At 42.4% G+C, this 20,233-nt stretch overlaps 1 protein-coding gene across 1 annotated transcript in view; it reads right to left on the bottom strand.

Moving 5' to 3' along the window:
• Positions 1 to 225: 225 nt before the first annotated feature.
• Positions 226 to 20,233, bottom strand: part of LOC120930494 (sodium- and chloride-dependent betaine transporter-like) — a 58,969-nt gene continuing 38,961 nt past the window's right edge. Inside the window, exons 10-15 of the mRNA XM_040341672.1 lie at positions 9,300 to 9,412; positions 8,986 to 9,123; positions 4,658 to 4,760; positions 3,555 to 3,655; positions 2,970 to 3,140; positions 226 to 772 (exon numbers count right to left, since the gene is read on the bottom strand). Coding sequence (XP_040197606.1) covers positions 614 to 772; positions 2,970 to 3,140; positions 3,555 to 3,655; positions 4,658 to 4,760; positions 8,986 to 9,123; positions 9,300 to 9,412 — 785 coding nt within the window. The 3' untranslated portion in view covers positions 226 to 613. The remainder of the gene's footprint in view (positions 773 to 2,969; positions 3,141 to 3,554; positions 3,656 to 4,657; positions 4,761 to 8,985; positions 9,124 to 9,299; positions 9,413 to 20,233) is intronic.

Raw genomic sequence — 20,233 nt, 5'->3', positions numbered from 1 at the left:
GATGTACAGGGCGTGCATTTAGGAGCAGCTCCTGGGTGTTTTCACTTGGTTTATTGAGAGCGCAGGCGATTTCTGTATACATTATCATAAAAATAACTAGTGTTTGTATTGTTATTACAATGCTGATGTTATAAAATGAAAGTGTATGCTGTGATCATAAAACTCCTTTAACTAAATGTCCCTATTTGGCGTAAAACAATGGTCATTTATTGGGCGACTACACTCTGTAGATTAATAGGTTGAAGTTTATGTTAAGGCAAAGCAAACAAACATATTCAGTACATATCTGCAATACATGCACATTTTCCTGTATCTTGTCTTTAAATGCACTGCAGGCATAGAAAAATATATATTGGTCCTCCCAGAAGTCCATCACGTTCTTAACTTCCTCTAGTGAGCTGAAAATACAAAACTGAGTTCAGAGCACTTGGCAGGGGAAGGCTTGTTAAAGATCTGCTTAACTAAGTGACTGATCACTAAGTTAAAAAATGAGATGCCTTTGTGTCAGTCCTGAACATCAACCTTCATTTCTTCATGGGCCTCATGGCCAAGCAAGCAGATCTTGTGAAATAATACAATGCAGAGTATGCAGTAGCCTCATAATTCAGCACTGTTACAGTGAAGTCACTTTTAGAGGTTTGTCGCAGGCGAGTTCTGAAAGGTTGGAGGACCGCATTCTAGAACCAAAGGAGGATTGGCAGGATGTCGATTTCTCTGCTAGCACTTTTGGTTGTGGAAGATTATCCGCCGGCGAAACAACTTTACGCAGCCTCTGATGAAATTCATAAACAAGAGTCACATTAAGAGGGTACATTTTCTTAAGTTGTTTCCATATATATATATATATATATATATATATATATATATATATATATATATATATATATATATATTGTTATTTATACTATACATACAATTTTTAGTTTACAAGTTAATATTTGACTTTAGGACGGATTCTCAGAATGCTACAGGGTTTCTAACGCAACACAGCAGAAATGCTCTCCTTTTAGATAGGCTGTCTCTGAAATCTCAGATGGAGGTATTTGGTGATGGTTAGAAACTGAAACACGAGGAAGGGAACGGCACATTGGTACAAAGTGTGCACAGCTGCAGGTTAGTAATTGTGTTGTTACTCTCTATGTATAATAGTATGTAGATATAGACACCAAAAGTTAACATGTCACTTTAAAAGTATTTTAGCACTCACTATGCTCCATGCTACCTTTTGTTTATTTTGGAAGTCCTCAACTGGTCCCTATCTCCACCCTTCTGTGACTTTCTCCTAAGCTGCATCCCCCTTCAATCACCCCTCTGATGGCCCATAGCTTGAAACTTTGGGACTCAGTTCGGTATTCTAGGGGCTTATGTTTTCTTTCCTTCCTTTCATTTCCTTCCAGTCCTTCCTCTCTTGAACAACCCCATGTTCCCTCCTGGCTTAGAACAACTAGGTCCCACACCAGGTCATGCACCTTCCCCCCCCCCCCCGTGGGCTTTGCTCCAAAAGACCCACAAGGCCCCCATGGTGGAATTTTTCCAGGATCTTCAACTGCCATACTAGGTAACCTCTCTATCATGCCTTGACACTTTTCCGTACCACAAAACAGCCTTCGAGCACATCTGCTTACATTCTCCTAGAGACCCTGGTACCATATCCTTAATTTATTCTTTCCTCAATTCTAGCAGTACCCTAGCCTCCTTAACCCATGCCTGTAAGTGGGAACAAGACTTATCCCCATTGACCTAGCGGATTGGAACAGTATTGCAAAGTGCTCCTTCAATACGATTACTCTGGAGGCAGTCTATAAAGTACTACTACGCTGGTATTGGGTCACTGCCTGTATTGCGAGATCCAATTCAGACCACAGTAATAGGCGCTTCCCGGGGATGTGGTCAGTGGGGAGGCTAACTCCATATATGGTGGTCCTGCCCCCGCCTGGTGTGATTTTGGTCGACGGTATTTGGACTTCTGCTTACCCTTTTCCATATGTCCACCCGCAAAGACGCCAAATTGGCGTTACTCCATTGTCCGATCCCAGGCCCTTTCTCCTATCAACAGAAATTGGACACCTATTTATTCATTGCAGCCAAGAAGGTGCTAGCCAGAGTTTGGAAGAGGCTGGTGGTCTCATTCAGGGAAGTGAAGAGCATCCCAACAGCTCTCAAGATTTATGAGAAGATGACTAGTATCCTCCTTGACTCCCATGCTAAATTTCTTAAGGTGTGTGGCCGGTGGTGATCCTACGCTCTTCCAACCTAGCATTCGACCAGCCTGGGCCTTTCAATTTGATCTCTTCTGCCCCTGGCCTGGGGGAACCCTCTCCTTTTCTACCATGCACTTCTATTCTCTCTTCTTGTTCTGTGACCTCCTCTCATTTCTCGCTACCCCCTCTGCCTTTTAATCTTTTCCCTCTTCCCTCCCTCTTTTTATTTTTATTGTTTTCTCTTTATTTAACCCTTTTTGTTTGTTTGTAAGTTTGGTTTAAGATTTACCTCTCCTGATTTTTGTGTACTGCCCACAAACAAATCCCTGAGCAAATCTGTTCAGACAAAATTTGTTGATCCCTGGCTTCAACCAAAGGGTCGTTGTGGTTTCTTTTAGAAAACGTGTTAATGTATGTATCATGTTATGCTCACTGTTCATACCCCCTGCGCGGGATTACTATAGCCATATATCTTTTTCTTTTAATTTATTAAAAAATATCGTACCAAAAAAAGTATTTTAGCAAATAAAATAGTTACTGTCTATGTTTTGTACTGTGCCAATAGCTACTGAGCCAGAGTTGCTTATTTTGTGCTGCATCAACTGAGACAATTACAGGAATTAAATGTGCTCCTACCAGTACATTGGATGGCCACACGCTCATTATCATTGGTCATGTGATGGTAAGGAGACAATCGAATGAAAGTAAAAGTGTTATGCTTTTGGAAAGGACTGATAGAAATATTTTGGGAATAGTTCATTCACTTACCTCCCTGAAGGATCCGTCTGTCCTGAGTATTGTATAAATTGCCCAAACAGGGATGCAGATCATGGAGGCAATAGCCATGAGCCAGCCAATGGCGTAGCCCCATGGTGGGTACACGTATATGTTATTATACTTCAAGGGCATGTACTTGATGATAGCAAAAAGGAACGTCCCCTAAAAATAGAGAGGGAACCAATCAGAGAAGAGAGCACTGCATACCTCAGGGGTGGGAGTAAATTCCCACTTTGTCTCTACTGTTTGTCTAAGGTTGATAGTTAGTATTTTTAATAACCATGTGGGCATATTTACCAATCATACTTAGTGCAGCCATGATTAACAAAGGGTATCATAAAACCAATATAAGGTGTACTTTACATTGACTGGCCACTTTATTAGTTACCTATCTAGTATCTAATGAGACCCATTTTTCCTTCATTATTTAAAACACATTTTTTTTTTGCGTGGTTTTGAAAAGATGCTGAAAAAGTTATTTAGGAGTACTCTATGTTTTGGGGGATGGGGCATGTTATGTATTTTCTGAAATGTTCATTCCTAAAATTAAGGCCCATCTTGAAGAAGATTACATACCAGGCACATGGCCGGGCTCACTGCCACCCAGAAGATCTTCAGCAGGGGCCAGGGGCGATAGCCAATCATGTCCTGGATATTATCATAGAAGCGGTCTGCCCCTGCACCATCACATCAAGGATAATGAGACAAAAAGGAAAAGGAGAAAGTGACATTGATTCAACTGTACTTAAGATGATATTAGGCTCAATTCACTACTGTGTTATAAAGTGTTGTCATTACTTTCAGTATTCTGCCATGTGACTGTTCAGCTCTCATTCGCTCTCTGTGAGGACTACAATGGTTGCTGTAACACTTAAAGCTGGTTATAGTCTAATGAATTAAACCTAACATTTCTTGGAGGTACCCCAGTTAAGTAAGAAAAAATGCATATATTCAAGCAATAAAGATACATATTTTCAAATTGTAAAATCTTCTGATTTTTGTCCAGTCCTAATTTACCAATGTTCCCCATAGCTCTTTTATCCAACAGTATGGGACTCCCATTTTCTTAGCCTACTTTAACTTATCCTGATGTATTACCTTGCAACCTGACACATGCCTGAACTCTGTGTGTGAGTTAATAAACTCTTCTATCAGCCTCTCTATCAGCGGTGCTTTACCGTTGTTTTTGCGTCGCTTTTTGGCCACCAGTGAATTATTTTGGATAGGCCGGTCGCATATTTTTATAGTTTGCCTAACAAATATACTGGTTTGCAAGTTATGAGGACAATTTAATATAACGAAGAATAACATTTTATATAGTACATTTACATTTTTGCCATCTTTCAGTGGAAATTTCAGAAAAAAATATTTTTTTCTTTTTCATAGCAGTTTTTCCATTACTCTTATGCATACTAACATTAGACAAAAACAGCAAAAATATATTTACTGGACAGACAGTTTAGTAAACAAATTACAATCTATAGATATTAGTGAGTCAATGTCATATTAAATTTGATGTAAATAGACAGAAGAGAGAAAATTTGTACAGTACCCCACTGTAACCAATAGGATTTAAGCATTTTTTTTTCCCAACTGAGCAATTAGAATAATTGCTGATTGGATGCTGTGGGTTATGCTTATTGATATATTATTGACCCAAAGACAGTAATGATAATCACCATATACCCAGCCAATGCAGATACACTCAAATATCCCCACAAAGAGAAGGCAAATTCCGCTGGTGGCATAATAATCGAATAACTGGAAGATATACATTCCTCCCTGCAGATTATACAAAAGGTGGCTGGTTAAAGCAAAACATGCATGAACATATAACATTCTAACAATCAACATTAAACATTTTCCTTTGTAACGTAATTGATATGTACAGTAAAACCTTGGTTTGCGAGCATAATTCATTCCAGAAACATGCTTGTAATCCAAAGCACTTGTATATCAAAACATTTTTTTTATATCAAGACATTGCTTGTATATCAAGGCAAAATTTATTAAAACATTTTGCTTGTCTTGCAAAATGCTCTCAAACCAAGTTACTCTCAAACCAAGGTTTTACTGTATATAAATAAAAAAAGCTTGGTACCACCTACTTTTATTATTATACCTTTATTATTATTGTTATAACACTGGGGTATAGTGCACTCCTATGTACACTTCCTTGTTTTAACCTACAAATAATTCTTACCTACTGGCTTATTCCTTATCTTATTAAATTACCTTAGTACTTTGGTTTACTGTCATATTGTTCACGTTTCAGCTATTATTAGCCTTTATTTTTATTTAATTTTCACAGATTATCTCATTTATATGAGTCACACCTACTTCCATGTACCCATGGGGCCGTCATTTGGGACACTCAGCTCTTCGCTGGATTTTTCCATCCTTGTGGTGGGGTTGGCCCACCTCAGCTCCCCTGGGCTGGTTTCCTTCCGGCCACCTTTCTTGCCCTCCTAGTCTGTGCCCATGGTCTTTTAACATACCGTAAGTAATTTGGGGAATAGTTACTACTCTAATCCTACCCCGTTGCTCCCTAACTATAACTAGTATGCATATTCTTTCCTTATATCATATTATATTATATTGTTTTTAAAATCTACAGACTTCTACCTCATACCCTGCTCCTGAAGAGTGGCATTAGCCACGAAACGCGTTGAGCCAATAGATGCCCCCTTCATACTTGTTGTTACTTTACTATCTACCAGTCTATACATCGATCCTATATTTCTTCATCATTTAATCATGGCTATAACCACTACGGAGGAGCTACTTGATGCCCCCTGTATATTTGCTGCTACTGTATTATTTATTATTGTATATATATATTAATTATATCTATGTATCATGTAATCATGGTTTACAATTATTATGGAGATATTTCTATCAATTGATCTTGCACAATGTCTATACCCTTGACCAATTATACATTACTACGAGCCATTAGGTGCCCTATTGGTCAAAATACATTACAAGATAATACCAATGTTTTCCCTTCCATACCAGTGGACTGTACCTACATATTCAATTTTATTTCTATACCTTGGAGATACGCTCTAAAGAACTGGCCCCCTGTACTATTGTTCAGTATGAACCAATTAGAATTATCTTGATCATTGTTACCATGAACTGTTGGAACTTATGCAATGTCCTTTGATTATTGTACCAGGTTTATTATGCTACTATTGTATCTGTTTTATTTCTATTTTTACACTATTAAATAACTGACTGCCTATTGTTGTCATGCAATGCTTTTATGTTATGCGTTTGGTTCCACTGACTCTTTTACTTGCCCTTTTTTCAACTGTTATTGCCAAATCTCCTGGGGTGCATGCCTCAAATAAAGTCCCACCCTCTTCTCTCGCTCATAAGTATCGGGGATGGAGGCGCTCGGCTCTATGCCTGCGCCTCATTTAAAGTCCCACCTTTAGTTTCTTTCATATACAATTTTCCGGGGATGGATACATGCACCCATACAATCTAATACTATATACGTTAGTACTCTCCCTCCTTTAGGTTACTGAGTTGTCTGTCCATTATAAACTTTATAATTTCATTATTTTTAACCATCCATTATACTAGTATGGGTTTTAAGGGTTTAGATTTACAGTACCCCTCACATCGTTACCCACGATGTGTCTCTCGGTTGTGTGATCGCCATACACTGGGATACTTCCTGGTTGGGCGGATCGGTTAGGCCGGCTTGTTCAGCCCTGGGAGCTGCGATGCGTTCTTGGGACCCGCCCCTTCCCAGTCCCTCCCACTATCCCTGGGTTTGGTAGGGGTTGGGGCGGACGCCCAACTACGCATCGACGGCACGTCACACACGTCATGTTCGCCGCGACACTATTAGTGACGCTGGTGGACGGACGCTGTTGATTTCCACCTGGTTTTCCTCCACGAGGTGGCTAGCGTGGGGTTGGTGAAAATCCGCCGCCCCTTGTCTATTTGCCACCTCCTCCTTTGTATGACCCACGTGCCGTTGGTGAGCCATCCCCCACCCTCAGTGGGCATTTATACTCGCTCCAGTCCAGCAGCTGTCCTTATGGCGGCGTTCCTGACGGTCCTGGTTTATCCTTGGCACTCACTTTACGTCACTTTTAGGTATACAAACTTATTGTTTTACTTTGTTTTACCACTTATTCTTTACTTACACGAGGCCCCACTGCCCTCATCCCTTTCTGTTTGTGGCACATCTCCCCAAGTCTTGGGGTCCACTTACAGTGTATTTTATTATTATTGTTATAACACTGGGGTATAGTGCACTCCTATGTACACTTCCTTGTTTTAACCTACAAATAATTCTTACCTACTGGCTTATTCCTTATCTTATTAAATTACCTTAGTACTTTGGTTTACTGTCATATTGTTCACGTTTCAGCTATTATTAGCCTTTATTTTTATTTTATTTTCACAGATTATCTCATTTATATGAGTCACACCTACTTCCATGTACCCATGGGGCCGCCATTTGGGACACTCAGCTCTTCGCTGGATTTTTCCATCCTTGTGGTGGGGTTGGCCCACCTCAGCTCCCCTGGGCTGGTTTCCTTCCGGCCACCTTTCTTGCCCTCCTAGTCTGTGCCCATGGTCTTTTAACATACCGTAAGTAATTTGGGGAATAGTTACTACTCTAATCCTACCCCGTTGCTCCCTAACTATAACTAGTATGCATATTCTTTCCTTATATCATATTATATTATATTGTTTTTAATATCTACAGACTTCTACCTCATACCCTGCTCCTGAAGAGTGGCATTAGCCACGAAACGCGTTGAGCCAATAGATACCCCCTTCATACTTGTTGTTACTTTACTATCTACCAGTCTATACATCGATCCTATATTTCTTCATCATTTAATCATGGCTATAACCACTACGGAGGAGCTACTTGATGCCCCCTGTATATTTGCTGCTACTGTATTATTTATTATTGTATATATATATTAATTATATCTATGTATCATGTAATCATGGTTTACAATTATTATGGAGATATTTCTATCAATTGATCTTGCACAATGTCTATACCCTTGACCAATTATACATTACTACGAGCCATTAGGTGCCCTATTGGTCAAAATACATTACAAGATAATACCAATGTTTTCCCTTCCATACCAGTGGACTGTACCTACATATTCAATTTTATTTCTATACCTTGGAGATACGCTCTAAAGAATTGGCCCCCTGTACTATTGTTCAGTATGAACCAATTAGAATTATCTTGATCATTGTTACCATGAACTGTTGGAACTTATGCAATGTCCTTTGATTATTGTACCAGGTTTATTATGCTACTATTGTATCTGTTTTATTTCTATTTTTACGCTATTAAATAACTGACTGCCTATTGTTGTCATGCAATGCTTTTATGTTATGCGTTTGGTTCCACTGACTCTTTTACTTGCCCTTTTTTCAACTGTTATTGCCAAATCTCCTGGGGTGCATGCCTCAAATAAAGTCCCACCCTCTTCTCTCGCTCATAAGACCTTAGGCCTTGTACACACGATCAGTCCAAACTTATGAAAACGGACTGAAGTCTGATGGACTGATGGTCTGATGTGCCTACACACCATCAGTTCAAAATCCGATCGAGTCCAACGCGGTGACGTAAAACACAACGACGTGCTAAAAAAACAAAGTTCAATGCTTCCAAGCATGCATCGACTTGATTCTGATTATGCGCGGGTTTTGAACCAATGCTTTTGCGTACTAACCATCGGTTTTGACTGATCGATCATCAGTCCATCAGTCCGATTTTAAAGCAAGTTTTAAAACTTTGGTCTGAAGGACAAAAGTCTGATGGCTATACACACGGTAGGTTTGGACTGATGAAACTGAACTTCAGTCCGTTTTTATCAGTTTGGACTGATCGTGTGTACAGGGCCTCAGTTGCAGTGCTGAGCAACAACCCCCAGATGGAAAAAGCTCAATTCTAATCATTACAGCTGGGCAGTGTTTGTTAACTCCCACTTTATCTCTACTAACTTACCTGAGACACAATTAACAGGCCCAATAAGAAGCAGATGATGGACGTAGCCAGAACCAGCAGCTCTCTCCGGTAGCCCTTGCGCAGAACAGTTGGGTACATATCGGTGATGGACAAGCACAATGCTTCAATGTAAATGAACTGTACAAAAAGAGGAAGGAAAGCTACCTCAAAAAGTTGAGTAAAGTGAATTTATTGAACAAAACTCTTCTAACCCACTCTAGAAAAAGCTGTGCATGTTTATGAACGCTGTTGGTTAAATACATACTCTTGGGTTGTCAGGTTTATAGTCAGCTTGGGCAATGTCATAGTCATACCTGGCTGTCCAGACCAAGCAGGATGATCATGATGAAAAAGAGGCAGGACCAGAGCTGTGAGACGGGCATCATAGTCACCGCCTTGGGGTACGCGATAAAAGCCAATCCGGGTCCTGGGGGCAGAGACACACAAATGCAATCTCAGGGTATCTAATAAAGTCATCAAAATATTATTTTTTGTTCGCACAGTTCCTTATTTCATCACTAAAAGAAGCCTGATTATTCTCCAGTTTATTCCAAAATTAAAGCGGAGGGTTAAATGAGAAAAACTGGTAAAAAAAAAAGGCAATTCATTTTTATATGCCATTGGATATATTTTTTCATGTAGCTTGCTAGGAAATGTGTCAGTGTCAAGCCCTGTACACACAATCAGTCCATCCGATGAGAACGGACTGAAGGACCGTTTCATCGGTTCACCAATGAAGCTGACTGATGGTCTGATGTGCCTACACACCATAGGTTAAAGAAGCGTTCGATTCAGAACGTGGACACGTAAACCACGTATGACGTCACTATAAAGGGGAAGGTCAAAGCCTTTGGCGCCACCCTTGCCTCTGCTTTTGCTGATTCCGTGTTCTCGCGTGTTAGTGAAAGTTTGGTTAGAGCCGATTCGTGCTTTTCAGTCCGTCACAGCGTGACGAATGTGCTATCTCCATTACGAACGCGAGCTTTACAAGAACGGGCGCTTCCGTCCCCTCATTTAGTCTGAGCATGCGTGGACTTATAACTGATGGCCGTGCGTACTAACGGTCGGTTTTGACCTATCGGTCAGGTGTCCATCGGTTCAAATTTAAAGCAAGTTCTACATTTTTCGACCGAAGGATAACGGACCGATGGGGTTCACACACGGTCGGTTTGTACCGATGAAACGGACAGTCCGTTTCCATCGGTTTTGACCGACCGTGTGTACGGCCGTGTGTACGGCCTAACACGCAAAGGAACACTAAAGCCAACGTTTAAAAAAAAAAAAAATAACAAACATGTTATACTTACCTCCACTGTGCAGCTCGTTTTGCACAGAATGTCCCCTAACCCTGTGTTCTGGGGTCCCTCGGCGACTGTCTCGGCTCCTCCTCGCAAAAGCTTTCCACCTTCATGCGAGCGAGCTCGCATGGTGGAAAGCTTTTGCGAGCGCGCTCCCGTGATATCGCGGCGGGCATAGCCGCCGACTGTATCACTTGGCCCAACCCCCCCGCGCACCGCGTCATCCGCTGTGATTGACAGCAGCGCCAGCCAATAGCTGCGCTGCTATCAATCCGTCCAGCCTAGCCAATCAACGGCCAGGCTGGGAACCGAAGAGGATCACGTGGACGCGCGCAGGACTTCGAGGGGTCAGGTAAGTAAAACGGGGGTTCGGGGGCCGGTACCGTCTGATGTTTTTTCACCTTAATGCATAGGATGCATTAAGGTGAAAAAACATTTACCTTTACAACCCCTTTAAGGTATTTATTACCTCTCACAGAGATCACAGTACTACCCCTAACAATGCCACCATCTGCTTTTCTTTCCACTATGTTCAGGCATTATCCAGGGTCATCATTTTTTCCTGGACTGAGATGCCAGCTCAGAGATGACACAATCATGTAATTCCTGATGCCTTTGCAGTTTGTGGCTGTGTTCACAAATGTCTGACACATGTTGGCCCTTACTTCAGCCCCTAACCTTGTGGCTTGCTGCAAAGTTGCAATACTGATTACTGGTAGATAGGAGACTAAAGGAAATGCTGCCTCCTGTCTGAGGCAGATGAATGACATCATCTCAGCCTAGGCAAAGGCGATGTACAGCTGTGGCCAAAAGTTTTGAGAATGACACAATACTGCATCTTCGGCACACTTTCAGAAAACAAGAACATTATTTTTACTGCACCGGGTGACACCAACCCTAGTGACACCACTGGCAGTTACATGTATTTCTGTCATGCCCTGGCCGCCCAATGACAATGCTTGGGTCAGTGCTGTTTTTGCACCGGGAGCAGAGGGAGGAGGATCCTTCCAGGTTCTGGGCCACACTTGACGTTGACAGGCCTGCCGCCTGTCCGCCTGGGAGGGGGGCCACATATAGGATCAACTTAATCATAAACATAAACTATACAATTTTTATATAATTTTATTGTACAGCTTCCCTTTAGATTTACCCAAACCCTATAATATGAGGTCAAACCAACTTTGTGAAAATTAATATTTGTGTCTTTCTCAAAACTTTTGGCCCACAGCTGTACTGGAGCTCAAGGACTTTTTAATTGTAAAAGGTGGAGATTTTTAAAAAAATATATATGCTGTTGCTGTATATTGTGATACTGACAGGAAGTTATTTATTCATTCAGACTTGTAAAGTTACAGACAGGCCAACTTTTACGGCCTCTTTCACACTTGTACGACTTGTCCTGCGACTTAGGCACGTAATGTCGCATGACAAGTCGTTCCGCATGTTTTCCAATAAGTACCAATTATATCTGTGCCACTTCAACTCTCAGCGACCTCATGTTTACACAGGCATTGCTTAAAGCGGAGTTCCAGCCAAGATATGACTTTTAAGATAAAAATACCCCTAGTCAGATGGCGTGCACGCGCACGTGAGTAGGAGGTGCGCCCGTAGGTGGGGGAGAGAAGAGCAGGGAAGCTGCTGGGGGATGTGGACGCTCCACAAGACACGCTGCACGTCTCATGTTGCACGCCGCAGCCCGGAAGCTGGCACCCTGGAGACTGTCGTAGCGCGATAGCGAGGACTGCTGGAACGAACCCCTGGCTTAGGCGTCCTAAACCCGCTCTCCACTGCGCTAATCCAGGCGGCCGCACCGGGACCTACAGCGGGCAATGGCAGCTGAGATGGACGGGGGAAGAGACAAAAAGCGGAACGCCCGGAGGGAGGCATAGGAGCGTAAGAAAGGAAGTCACCTATCAGCACCCAGCACTTAGCACCCACCACCACATGGGAAAAGGTCGGATCTGATCTATTATTATATTTATTTTTGTCTCTGTACCAAAGCACTTGGAGGAGGAAGCGTGGGATAGGGTAAAGGAAACCCCTAAAGGGGAGAGGAATAAAAGTCATTTGGAGAGAGCTGTGAACGTATGTAAAACCTAGCCCCAGGGTCTGTACTAACCAAACTGCTGTATATACATTGTGGAGTGTAAATCTTTGTAAATCTATGTAAAAAGGGGCCTAGGACTAATTACAATTACTATATAATTGCGAGAAGTGCGGTGCTACCTGTGCTATCTGATAAAATCTCTACCTGAGTATACGGGACTGTACATGGGATTACACATGGGTCTGCCCTACCTCAGGGGATGCTGAGACATTGAGATATTAGCAAACTGGCATAAAGAGTGCATGCGAAAGTGGAAGTAGTACCCCCCCTCATATACATAAAAAACCCCATTACAGCACAGTCAAGCAACCCTCAGAGACCAGACAGACACAGGAAATACTGTGGGTATGTTCCTGGCCTCTCAGGGGCCCCCATCCATCAGCAGATAGAGGGCGGCAACATTTTCCTCTCAAGATAGAGGAGATTACTTCTCGGGCATAGGCAAAAGCGATAAAGGGTCCAGGTGTAGATATAGATCTAGAACCTAGAATATATGGAACCCGGAGGGACTGTCTGACAAATTGCATGTGGTCTCTTATCTCTTTTGTATCTCTTTTGTTTCTCTTCTTTTGGTCTTTTGGTCTTTCCCTGGTGTTTGACACCCAGCTGACCGAACTTCTGAGCCAGTTTTAAACGTAGACATTGACTACAGGCTTTAAGGAGGATCATTTAAGGGAAACACAAAACGATACAGAGACATCAGGTATCGCTTGCCAGGGTTGAAAGGGGGAAATTAGAGACTAAGGGCCGGAGCGGCGTTCTGAAAACTAGTAAGCCTAAAAGGAAACACAGACGTGTACTGGCAAACAGGGACAGGAGGAGGTCAAGCTGGGGAAGAGAATCAGAAGAAGGGATAACAACATGAGCAGAATGACAAGCAGGTCCACGAGGGGGGGACCCCCGACAACGCCAAGTAGTACAGCTACAACAAGCTCAATTAGACCATTCATGACTAAAGGGGAAAGCCCACGAACCCAGGGCACCCTGGGAACAACAAAGCAACAACAAGTAAACAAAGACAAGAAGCAGGAAACTAGAAAACCCCAGGGGGGAAACATCAGTGAAACATCAATGGAGTCAAGAGAAGAAGGAACCATAGAGCGGGGGCCTGAAAGTAGTAGGACTGAGGAACAACATACAGACTCGCAGTCCATATCAAAAGGAGAAATGGCAGAGATGCTGCAAAAATTGGAAACAGCGATTAAGAGTGGCATCAAGGGTGAAATACAGAACCTGCGGACAGACCTGGGTCACTTACTTGGCAGAATGGAAACAATTGAAGAACGAACAGATCAGCAGGAGCAAGAAGTAAAAGCATTAAAGGACCAAATAGGTCAAACACAACTACAACAGAGACTTATACTCTACAAAATAGAAGATCAGGAAAATAGAAGTCGGAGACAAAATCTGAGGATAAGATCAATACCAGAAGAGAGGGGAGAAGACCTCATGCAAACAATGCAGAAGATCTTTAACCCCCTGCTGGAAAAACCAATAGAGGACCCGATAAGGATCGAAAGGGTCCACAGAGTGGGGAACCCGCAGAGAACGAGGTCGGATCGAACAAGAGACGTCATAATCAGATTCCGACTCTACGAAGACAAGGAAATAGTGTGGAAGAAACTAAGGGGACAACCCCCGATAGTCTATGAAGGGACAGAGCTACAGATATTCTCAGACCTATCACTTGAGACCCTGGCAAGGAGACGGGTGTTAAAACCACTTTTAAAGCGGATGACAGATCTAAACATCAAATATACTTGGGGGTTTCCGGCATGTCTGGTCGGTACAAAAGACGGGAGATCAGCAACGCTGAGATTCCCGGAGGACCTGGAAGAGTTCTGTAAAAAATTAGATATTCAGATACCCGACATACCAGGATGGGAATAGAGGAGTAAAGGTTAAGGGAGAAAATGACGAGCCAACCCATAAGAGTTTTTTCTTAGACTTTCTTTGTTTTCCTATGTGATTGTGGTGGTGGGGGGATGTACCCATCCCCCCCCCCCGCTTTACGATCAGATCGGGGGGGAGGCAATCCCAGACCCCACCTAGGGGGAACTGGACCAGACATGGAGGATGGTCCAGAGGTCAATAATTGGCCTAAAGGGGATGTAGGGAGGAGGGAGGGGGGGTGTGGAGGGGAGAGGGGGGGGAGGAGGGTGGGGAGGTGGGAGGGGAGGGGAGAGGGGGGGAAGGGAGGAGACTGGGGGGAGAGGGGAGGGGGAGGGGAGGGGGGGACGGGGGTAGGGAGGGGGGAGAGAGGGAGGGGGGGGGGAAAGAAAAAATCTCACCAAAATAATCAGAAAAAAAAAAGGGGAAGATCAACGATGCCACAAATCAAATGTATATCCTATAATGTGAAAGGTCTCAATAGCCCAACCAAGAAACATAAGGTGCTCAAGAAATTGAAGGGATATAAAGCAGACATCTCCTTTTTACAGGAAACTCATATCACCCAAGGATCGAATATTAGATTATATGCCCCAGACCTCCCCACGTGGTACTATGGAGACACTATCTCCAAGAGAGCTAGAGGAATAGCAATTGGAATTTCAAAAAGGGTACGTTTTGAGTTGGCCGACAGACTGACAGACCCAGAGGGGAGATTCCTCTTTTTGAGAGGAAAATTGGAAGGATTAGAATGCACTCTGGTAAATGTCTATGCTCCAAATGCATTACCGATAAGATTTCTCTTGGGAATATTAGGGAAACTGACAGACTTCAGGAGGGGTAGAGTAATCATAGGAGGAGATCTTAACCTATGTATAAACCTAAAAATAGATAAAACATCTCAGACATCGAGCGCCCGGGACGGACAGCTGAGAAAGCTCAGGGACGCCTTATTTAGGAGTCAACTGATCGATACCTGGAGAGTCTTTAACCCGGACCAACGAGACTACACATTTTACTCCCCGGTCCATGGGACTTACTCAAGGATCGACCATATACTGGTCGATCACAGGACCTTAGATATGGTGGTTGAGACAAAAATAGAAACGATGACGATTTCTGATCATGCACCAGTTAGTATTATAATAGAAATCTCAGGTAACACAAGGCCTAAACAAAATTGGAGGTTAGACGAACATCTATTGATAGAGGAGACTAGTTTAACAAGGGTTAAAAAAGAGCTGGAAGAGTATTTTAGGTTAAACGAGATGGAGGGAGTCTCGGTGGCAACACTGTGGGATGCCCACAAGGCAGTGATAAGAGGAACTTTGATTTCGGAAGGAGCAAGGAAAAAGAAAGAAAAAAATAGGAAAAGGGAAGAATTAATAGAAGAAATCTTCCTCTTAGAACAGGAACATAAAAAAATAGGGAAGCAACGAGATCTTTACCTGAAACTGGTCAACAAACGAAATGAATTAAAAGATCAAGAAACCCGAAAGGAACTCAAATCAATCGCTAGGGAAAGATACATGTGGGGAAATAAAACTAATAAACACCTAGCAAGAATGGTGCAGAAAAAGAAATCAAAAAATTATATTGATAAAATTAAAAACGAAAAAGGAGAGATGATACAAACAACAAAGGAAATTGCGGAGACTTTCAGGCTATACTATGAGAAACTTTACTCAGTAGAACAAAAAAACGGGCAGGAGGGAGAAAAAATAAATAAAACTGTAGAATTCCTAAGGGAAGCTGGTCTGCCAAAAATAAATAGGAACGAGGCATTAGTCATGGACAGACCAATAACAGAAAAAGAGATCAATTTTGCACTAGCCAATACAGCAGTGGGCAAAAGTCCGGGACCCGACGGTTTCACCACCCTGTACTACAAAAAGTGTAGGGAGATCCTCTTACCAAAATTATGCCAATATTTTAATGGATTGGGCAAAGACTACGGGTTGAGTCGGGAGGCCTCAGAGGCCATTATAACAGTTATCCCCAAGGAAGGCAAGGATAAAGGAGATTGTTCAGGATATCGACCAATATCTCTGCTAAATACAGATGTAAAATTATTCGCAAAGGTATTGGCCGAGAGAGTCAAACAGGAAATGGCAAAGATGGTACATCCTGACCAGACAGGGTTCATCCAGGGAAGAGAGGGGAGGGACAATGGAGTTAGAGCATTATTGATAATGCAAAAAATGAAAACAAACGGAACCCCCAGTCTACTCCTGTCGATAGATGCGGAGAAGGCATTCGACAGGGTAGACTGGGGATTCATGCTACGCACCCTGGATGAAATGGGGTTTGGACAAAGGATGAGGGAGTGGATAACAACTCTTTACCAGGAACCGAGGGCAAAAATAAAAATAAATGGTAGCCTATCCCAAGACCTGATAATGAAAAATGGAACCAGACAGGGATGCCCCCTTTCCCCACTTTTATTTGTGCTCTCCCTGGAGCCATTATTAGCCAGGATACGCAAGAGCCCCGACATAAGAGGGGTTAAAATAGGAGAGGACGAACACAAACTCTCAGCATTTGCAGATGACGTACTCTTCTATTTGTCAGACCCTATAATCTCAATTCCAAAATTATTGGACTTATGCATGACATATGGAGAAATATCAAATTTTAAAATCAACGTAGCTAAAACCGAGATTCTAAGTATTAATATCAATGGACGAGAGGAAAGGGATTTAAAACAGAAATATTGCTTCTCCTGGGTAAAAGCACTCAAGTACCTCGGTATTTTTCTAGTTAAATCAATGGAAAAAATGTACGTGAAAAATTTTATCCCCTTGTTAAATGAAATCAGGGAAGAAATTGGGAGGATAAAAAGCAGACCGATATCCTGGATAGGACGAATAAATTTCTGTAAAATGGTAATTTTACCAAAGATTACTTACAAGTTCCAGATGATACCTATAAGTTTGCCCGGAACACTCTTCTCAGCCCTTAAAAAACAGATCATGAACTTCATCTGGAGAAATAAGAAACACAGAGTATCCTTCCAAACCTTAAGACAACCTAAAAATAAGGGGGGATTAGCAGTACCAGACGTTAAAACATACTACGAGGCTGTGGTGCTGTCAAGGGTAGTGGAATGGGCTAGGGCCAGTAAGGAAAAGAGATGGGTTAACATTGAAAACGAAATGTCAAAGGCAAGTTTAGATAAGATTATATGGAACCCACCTAAATATAGGACACTTGATAAGAATACACACGAGATAACTAAAAATGCACTAAAAATTTGGGATTCTAGGTACAAAAAAATAGAAAAGGAATTTAACTCACCATTATTGGCACTGAAAAACAATGATTATTTTGCACCGGGTAAAGCACAGATTGGAGGAAATTGGATAAAAAAAGACACTACCCAATTAAGGGATGTAATAAAAGATGGGCACATTGTAACACTACAAGAATTAAAAGAAAAAAAAGATTGTTTTTTGGAAATAGATGAATGGAGATACCATCAGCTGGCCCACTTTATACAAAGATTACCGCACCCACTGAGATCAGGGGAGCAGCTATCTGAATTGGAAAAAATATGTACATCGGAAAAGGTCAAGGGAACTATCTCAAAACTATATAAGATTTTGTTAAAGGTGGACGAGCGGATGGTTCCTCCTTTCATCAAAAAATGGGAGAGGGAACTTGGATCAAAGCGAGATAGGGCCACAATCGAAAAAATACTGACACTGACCCATTCCTCGGCAATAGATAGCCGTACAGCTGAGATGAGCTACAAATGCTTGATCGGATGGTACATGACCCCAGACAAGTTATCTAAATTTAACGAAGGACAAACGGGAGAGTGCTGGAGGGGATGCGGATCCCCGGGTACAATGGCGCATCTCTGGTGGAAATGCCCTAAGGTTGAGGAGTTTTGGAAAAAAATACTGGGATGTATAGAAGAGATTACAAAAGAAAAAATTAAGTTGGATCCTTGGGTGATACTGTTCCATGGGGGTGAGGAAAAAATCAAAAAATATAAGAAAACCTTAATCCCACACCTATTAAATGCCGCCAAAAGGATAATACCGAGAAGATGGCAGGAGATAGACTGCCCCCATACCTGGGAATGGATAGACTCGGTGGAAGAGACTTACAGAATGGAAGAACTGAGGGAAGAAGTGGCAGGAAATAGTATAGTCCTAGATAAGAAGTGGGACAATTGGAGGGGTTTCAAGAGATCCTGGAGTTATGCAGAAAAACTGAGGGCCGAGACCTAAAGATAAATTAAAAACAGAGTTGAAGGCATCAGGAGATACTCCGGATTGTCTATGGTGAGAAAGGGGGAGGGTGGGGAGGGAGAGGGGGGGAGGGAGAAATTGGGATAAGGTAAAGGAACTGAAAAATTGTCTTTTTTCTGTGAGATTTTAATTAAGTAAATAAAGGAGTAAATACCATAAATATATACACAACAAAGAAAAGGGGAAAAAAAAAAAAAAAAAAAGTATATATATATTTACACACCTCGGAAAGAAAAAAGCAAATGTAAGAAAAATAAACTACACTAATGATGCGAAACCTGATCAGAGACGCAAAGGGCTGGCAAACGGAACATGAGCGTATAAACGCACACTCTATGAGGTTGATGTCTGAAGTGAAAAAAAAAAAAAAAATACCCCTAGAATACACATGACTCGTGCAGTGTAACAAAGGTATGCTGTAAACTGTGCCCAGTTTTCTATCTGTGCAGCATTGTTTTCTTACTTTGTGAAGTTTCTGCACAGGGCGACCACCATCTCCAGTGTGGTAGATTGCCGTAAAACTCGGCGGGCGTAACGTATCTGATTTACGTTACGCCGCCGCAAGTTTTACAGGCAAGTGCTTTATTCACAAAGAACTTGCCTGTAAAGTTGCGGCGGCGTAGCGTAAATCATCCGGCGCAAGCCCGCCTAATTCAAATTAGCCGGGTAGGGGGCGTGGAGCATTTAAATTAAGCGCGTTCCCACGCCAAGCGTACTGCGCATGCGCCGTCCGGAAAATATCCCAGGGTGCAGTGCTCCAAATGATGTCGCAAGGACGTCATTGGTTTCAACGTGAACGTAAATGGCGTCCAGCCCCATACACGGACGACTTAAGCAAACAACGTAAATTTAAAAATTTCGACGCGGGAACGACGGCCATACTTAACATTGGTTGCCCCTCATATAGCAGGGGCAACTTTATGCCGCGCAAACCTAACGTAAACGTTGTAACTTCACTGCGTCGAGCGCGCGTACATTCGGGAATTCGCGTATCTAGCTAATTTGCATACTAGACGGGGAAAACGACGGAGGCGACACCTAGCGGCCAAAAAAAAAAATTACATTTAAGATCCGACAGCGTAAGAGCCTTACGCCTGTCGGATCTAATGGATATCTATGCGTAACTAATTCTAAGAATCAGTCGCATAGATACGACGGCCCAGATTAGGACTTACGACGGCGTACATGGCGTTGCGCCATCGTTAGCCCTTTGAGAATCTGAGCCACAGTGTCCTTCTTCCTGGATTCCGTGCATGCTGGCTACCCAGCATGCACCTGCCAATCTCACGCATGTGCAGTGCGGTGCAATCTTGGTCAGCTTATCATGCCAAGCTGACCAAGATTTTCCATAGACGCCAATGTTAAATGTTACTGGAGCCGTGCCATGCCAAGCTGACCAAGAATTTCCATAGACGCCAATGTTAAATGTTATTAGGGCAGTGCCATGCCAAGCTGACCAAGATCTCCCAGGAGCCAATGCAAAACCTGAAATGACATCTGCGGCCGCGGCCCCCTACAGTAGAAGTGAAATTAGATATAGGCTTAAATCAGGTAAGTGAACATAAAAATAAAAATGCAAATTTTCACATTAGAGCTACATGGCGAGGAGTGAAAAATTAGGGTGGAACTCCTCTTTAAAGTCGCATCAAAATCGTGGCAAAAAATTGCGCGACTTTCAGGTCACACAAGTGTGA

This window comes from Rana temporaria, chromosome 3 (assembly GCF_905171775.1).
Source record: "Rana temporaria chromosome 3, aRanTem1.1, whole genome shotgun sequence".
NCBI lineage: Eukaryota > Metazoa > Chordata > Amphibia > Anura > Ranidae > Rana > Rana temporaria.
The sequence above is the reverse complement of the archived record's forward strand: the minus strand, read 5'-3'. Positions and strand labels throughout refer to the sequence as shown.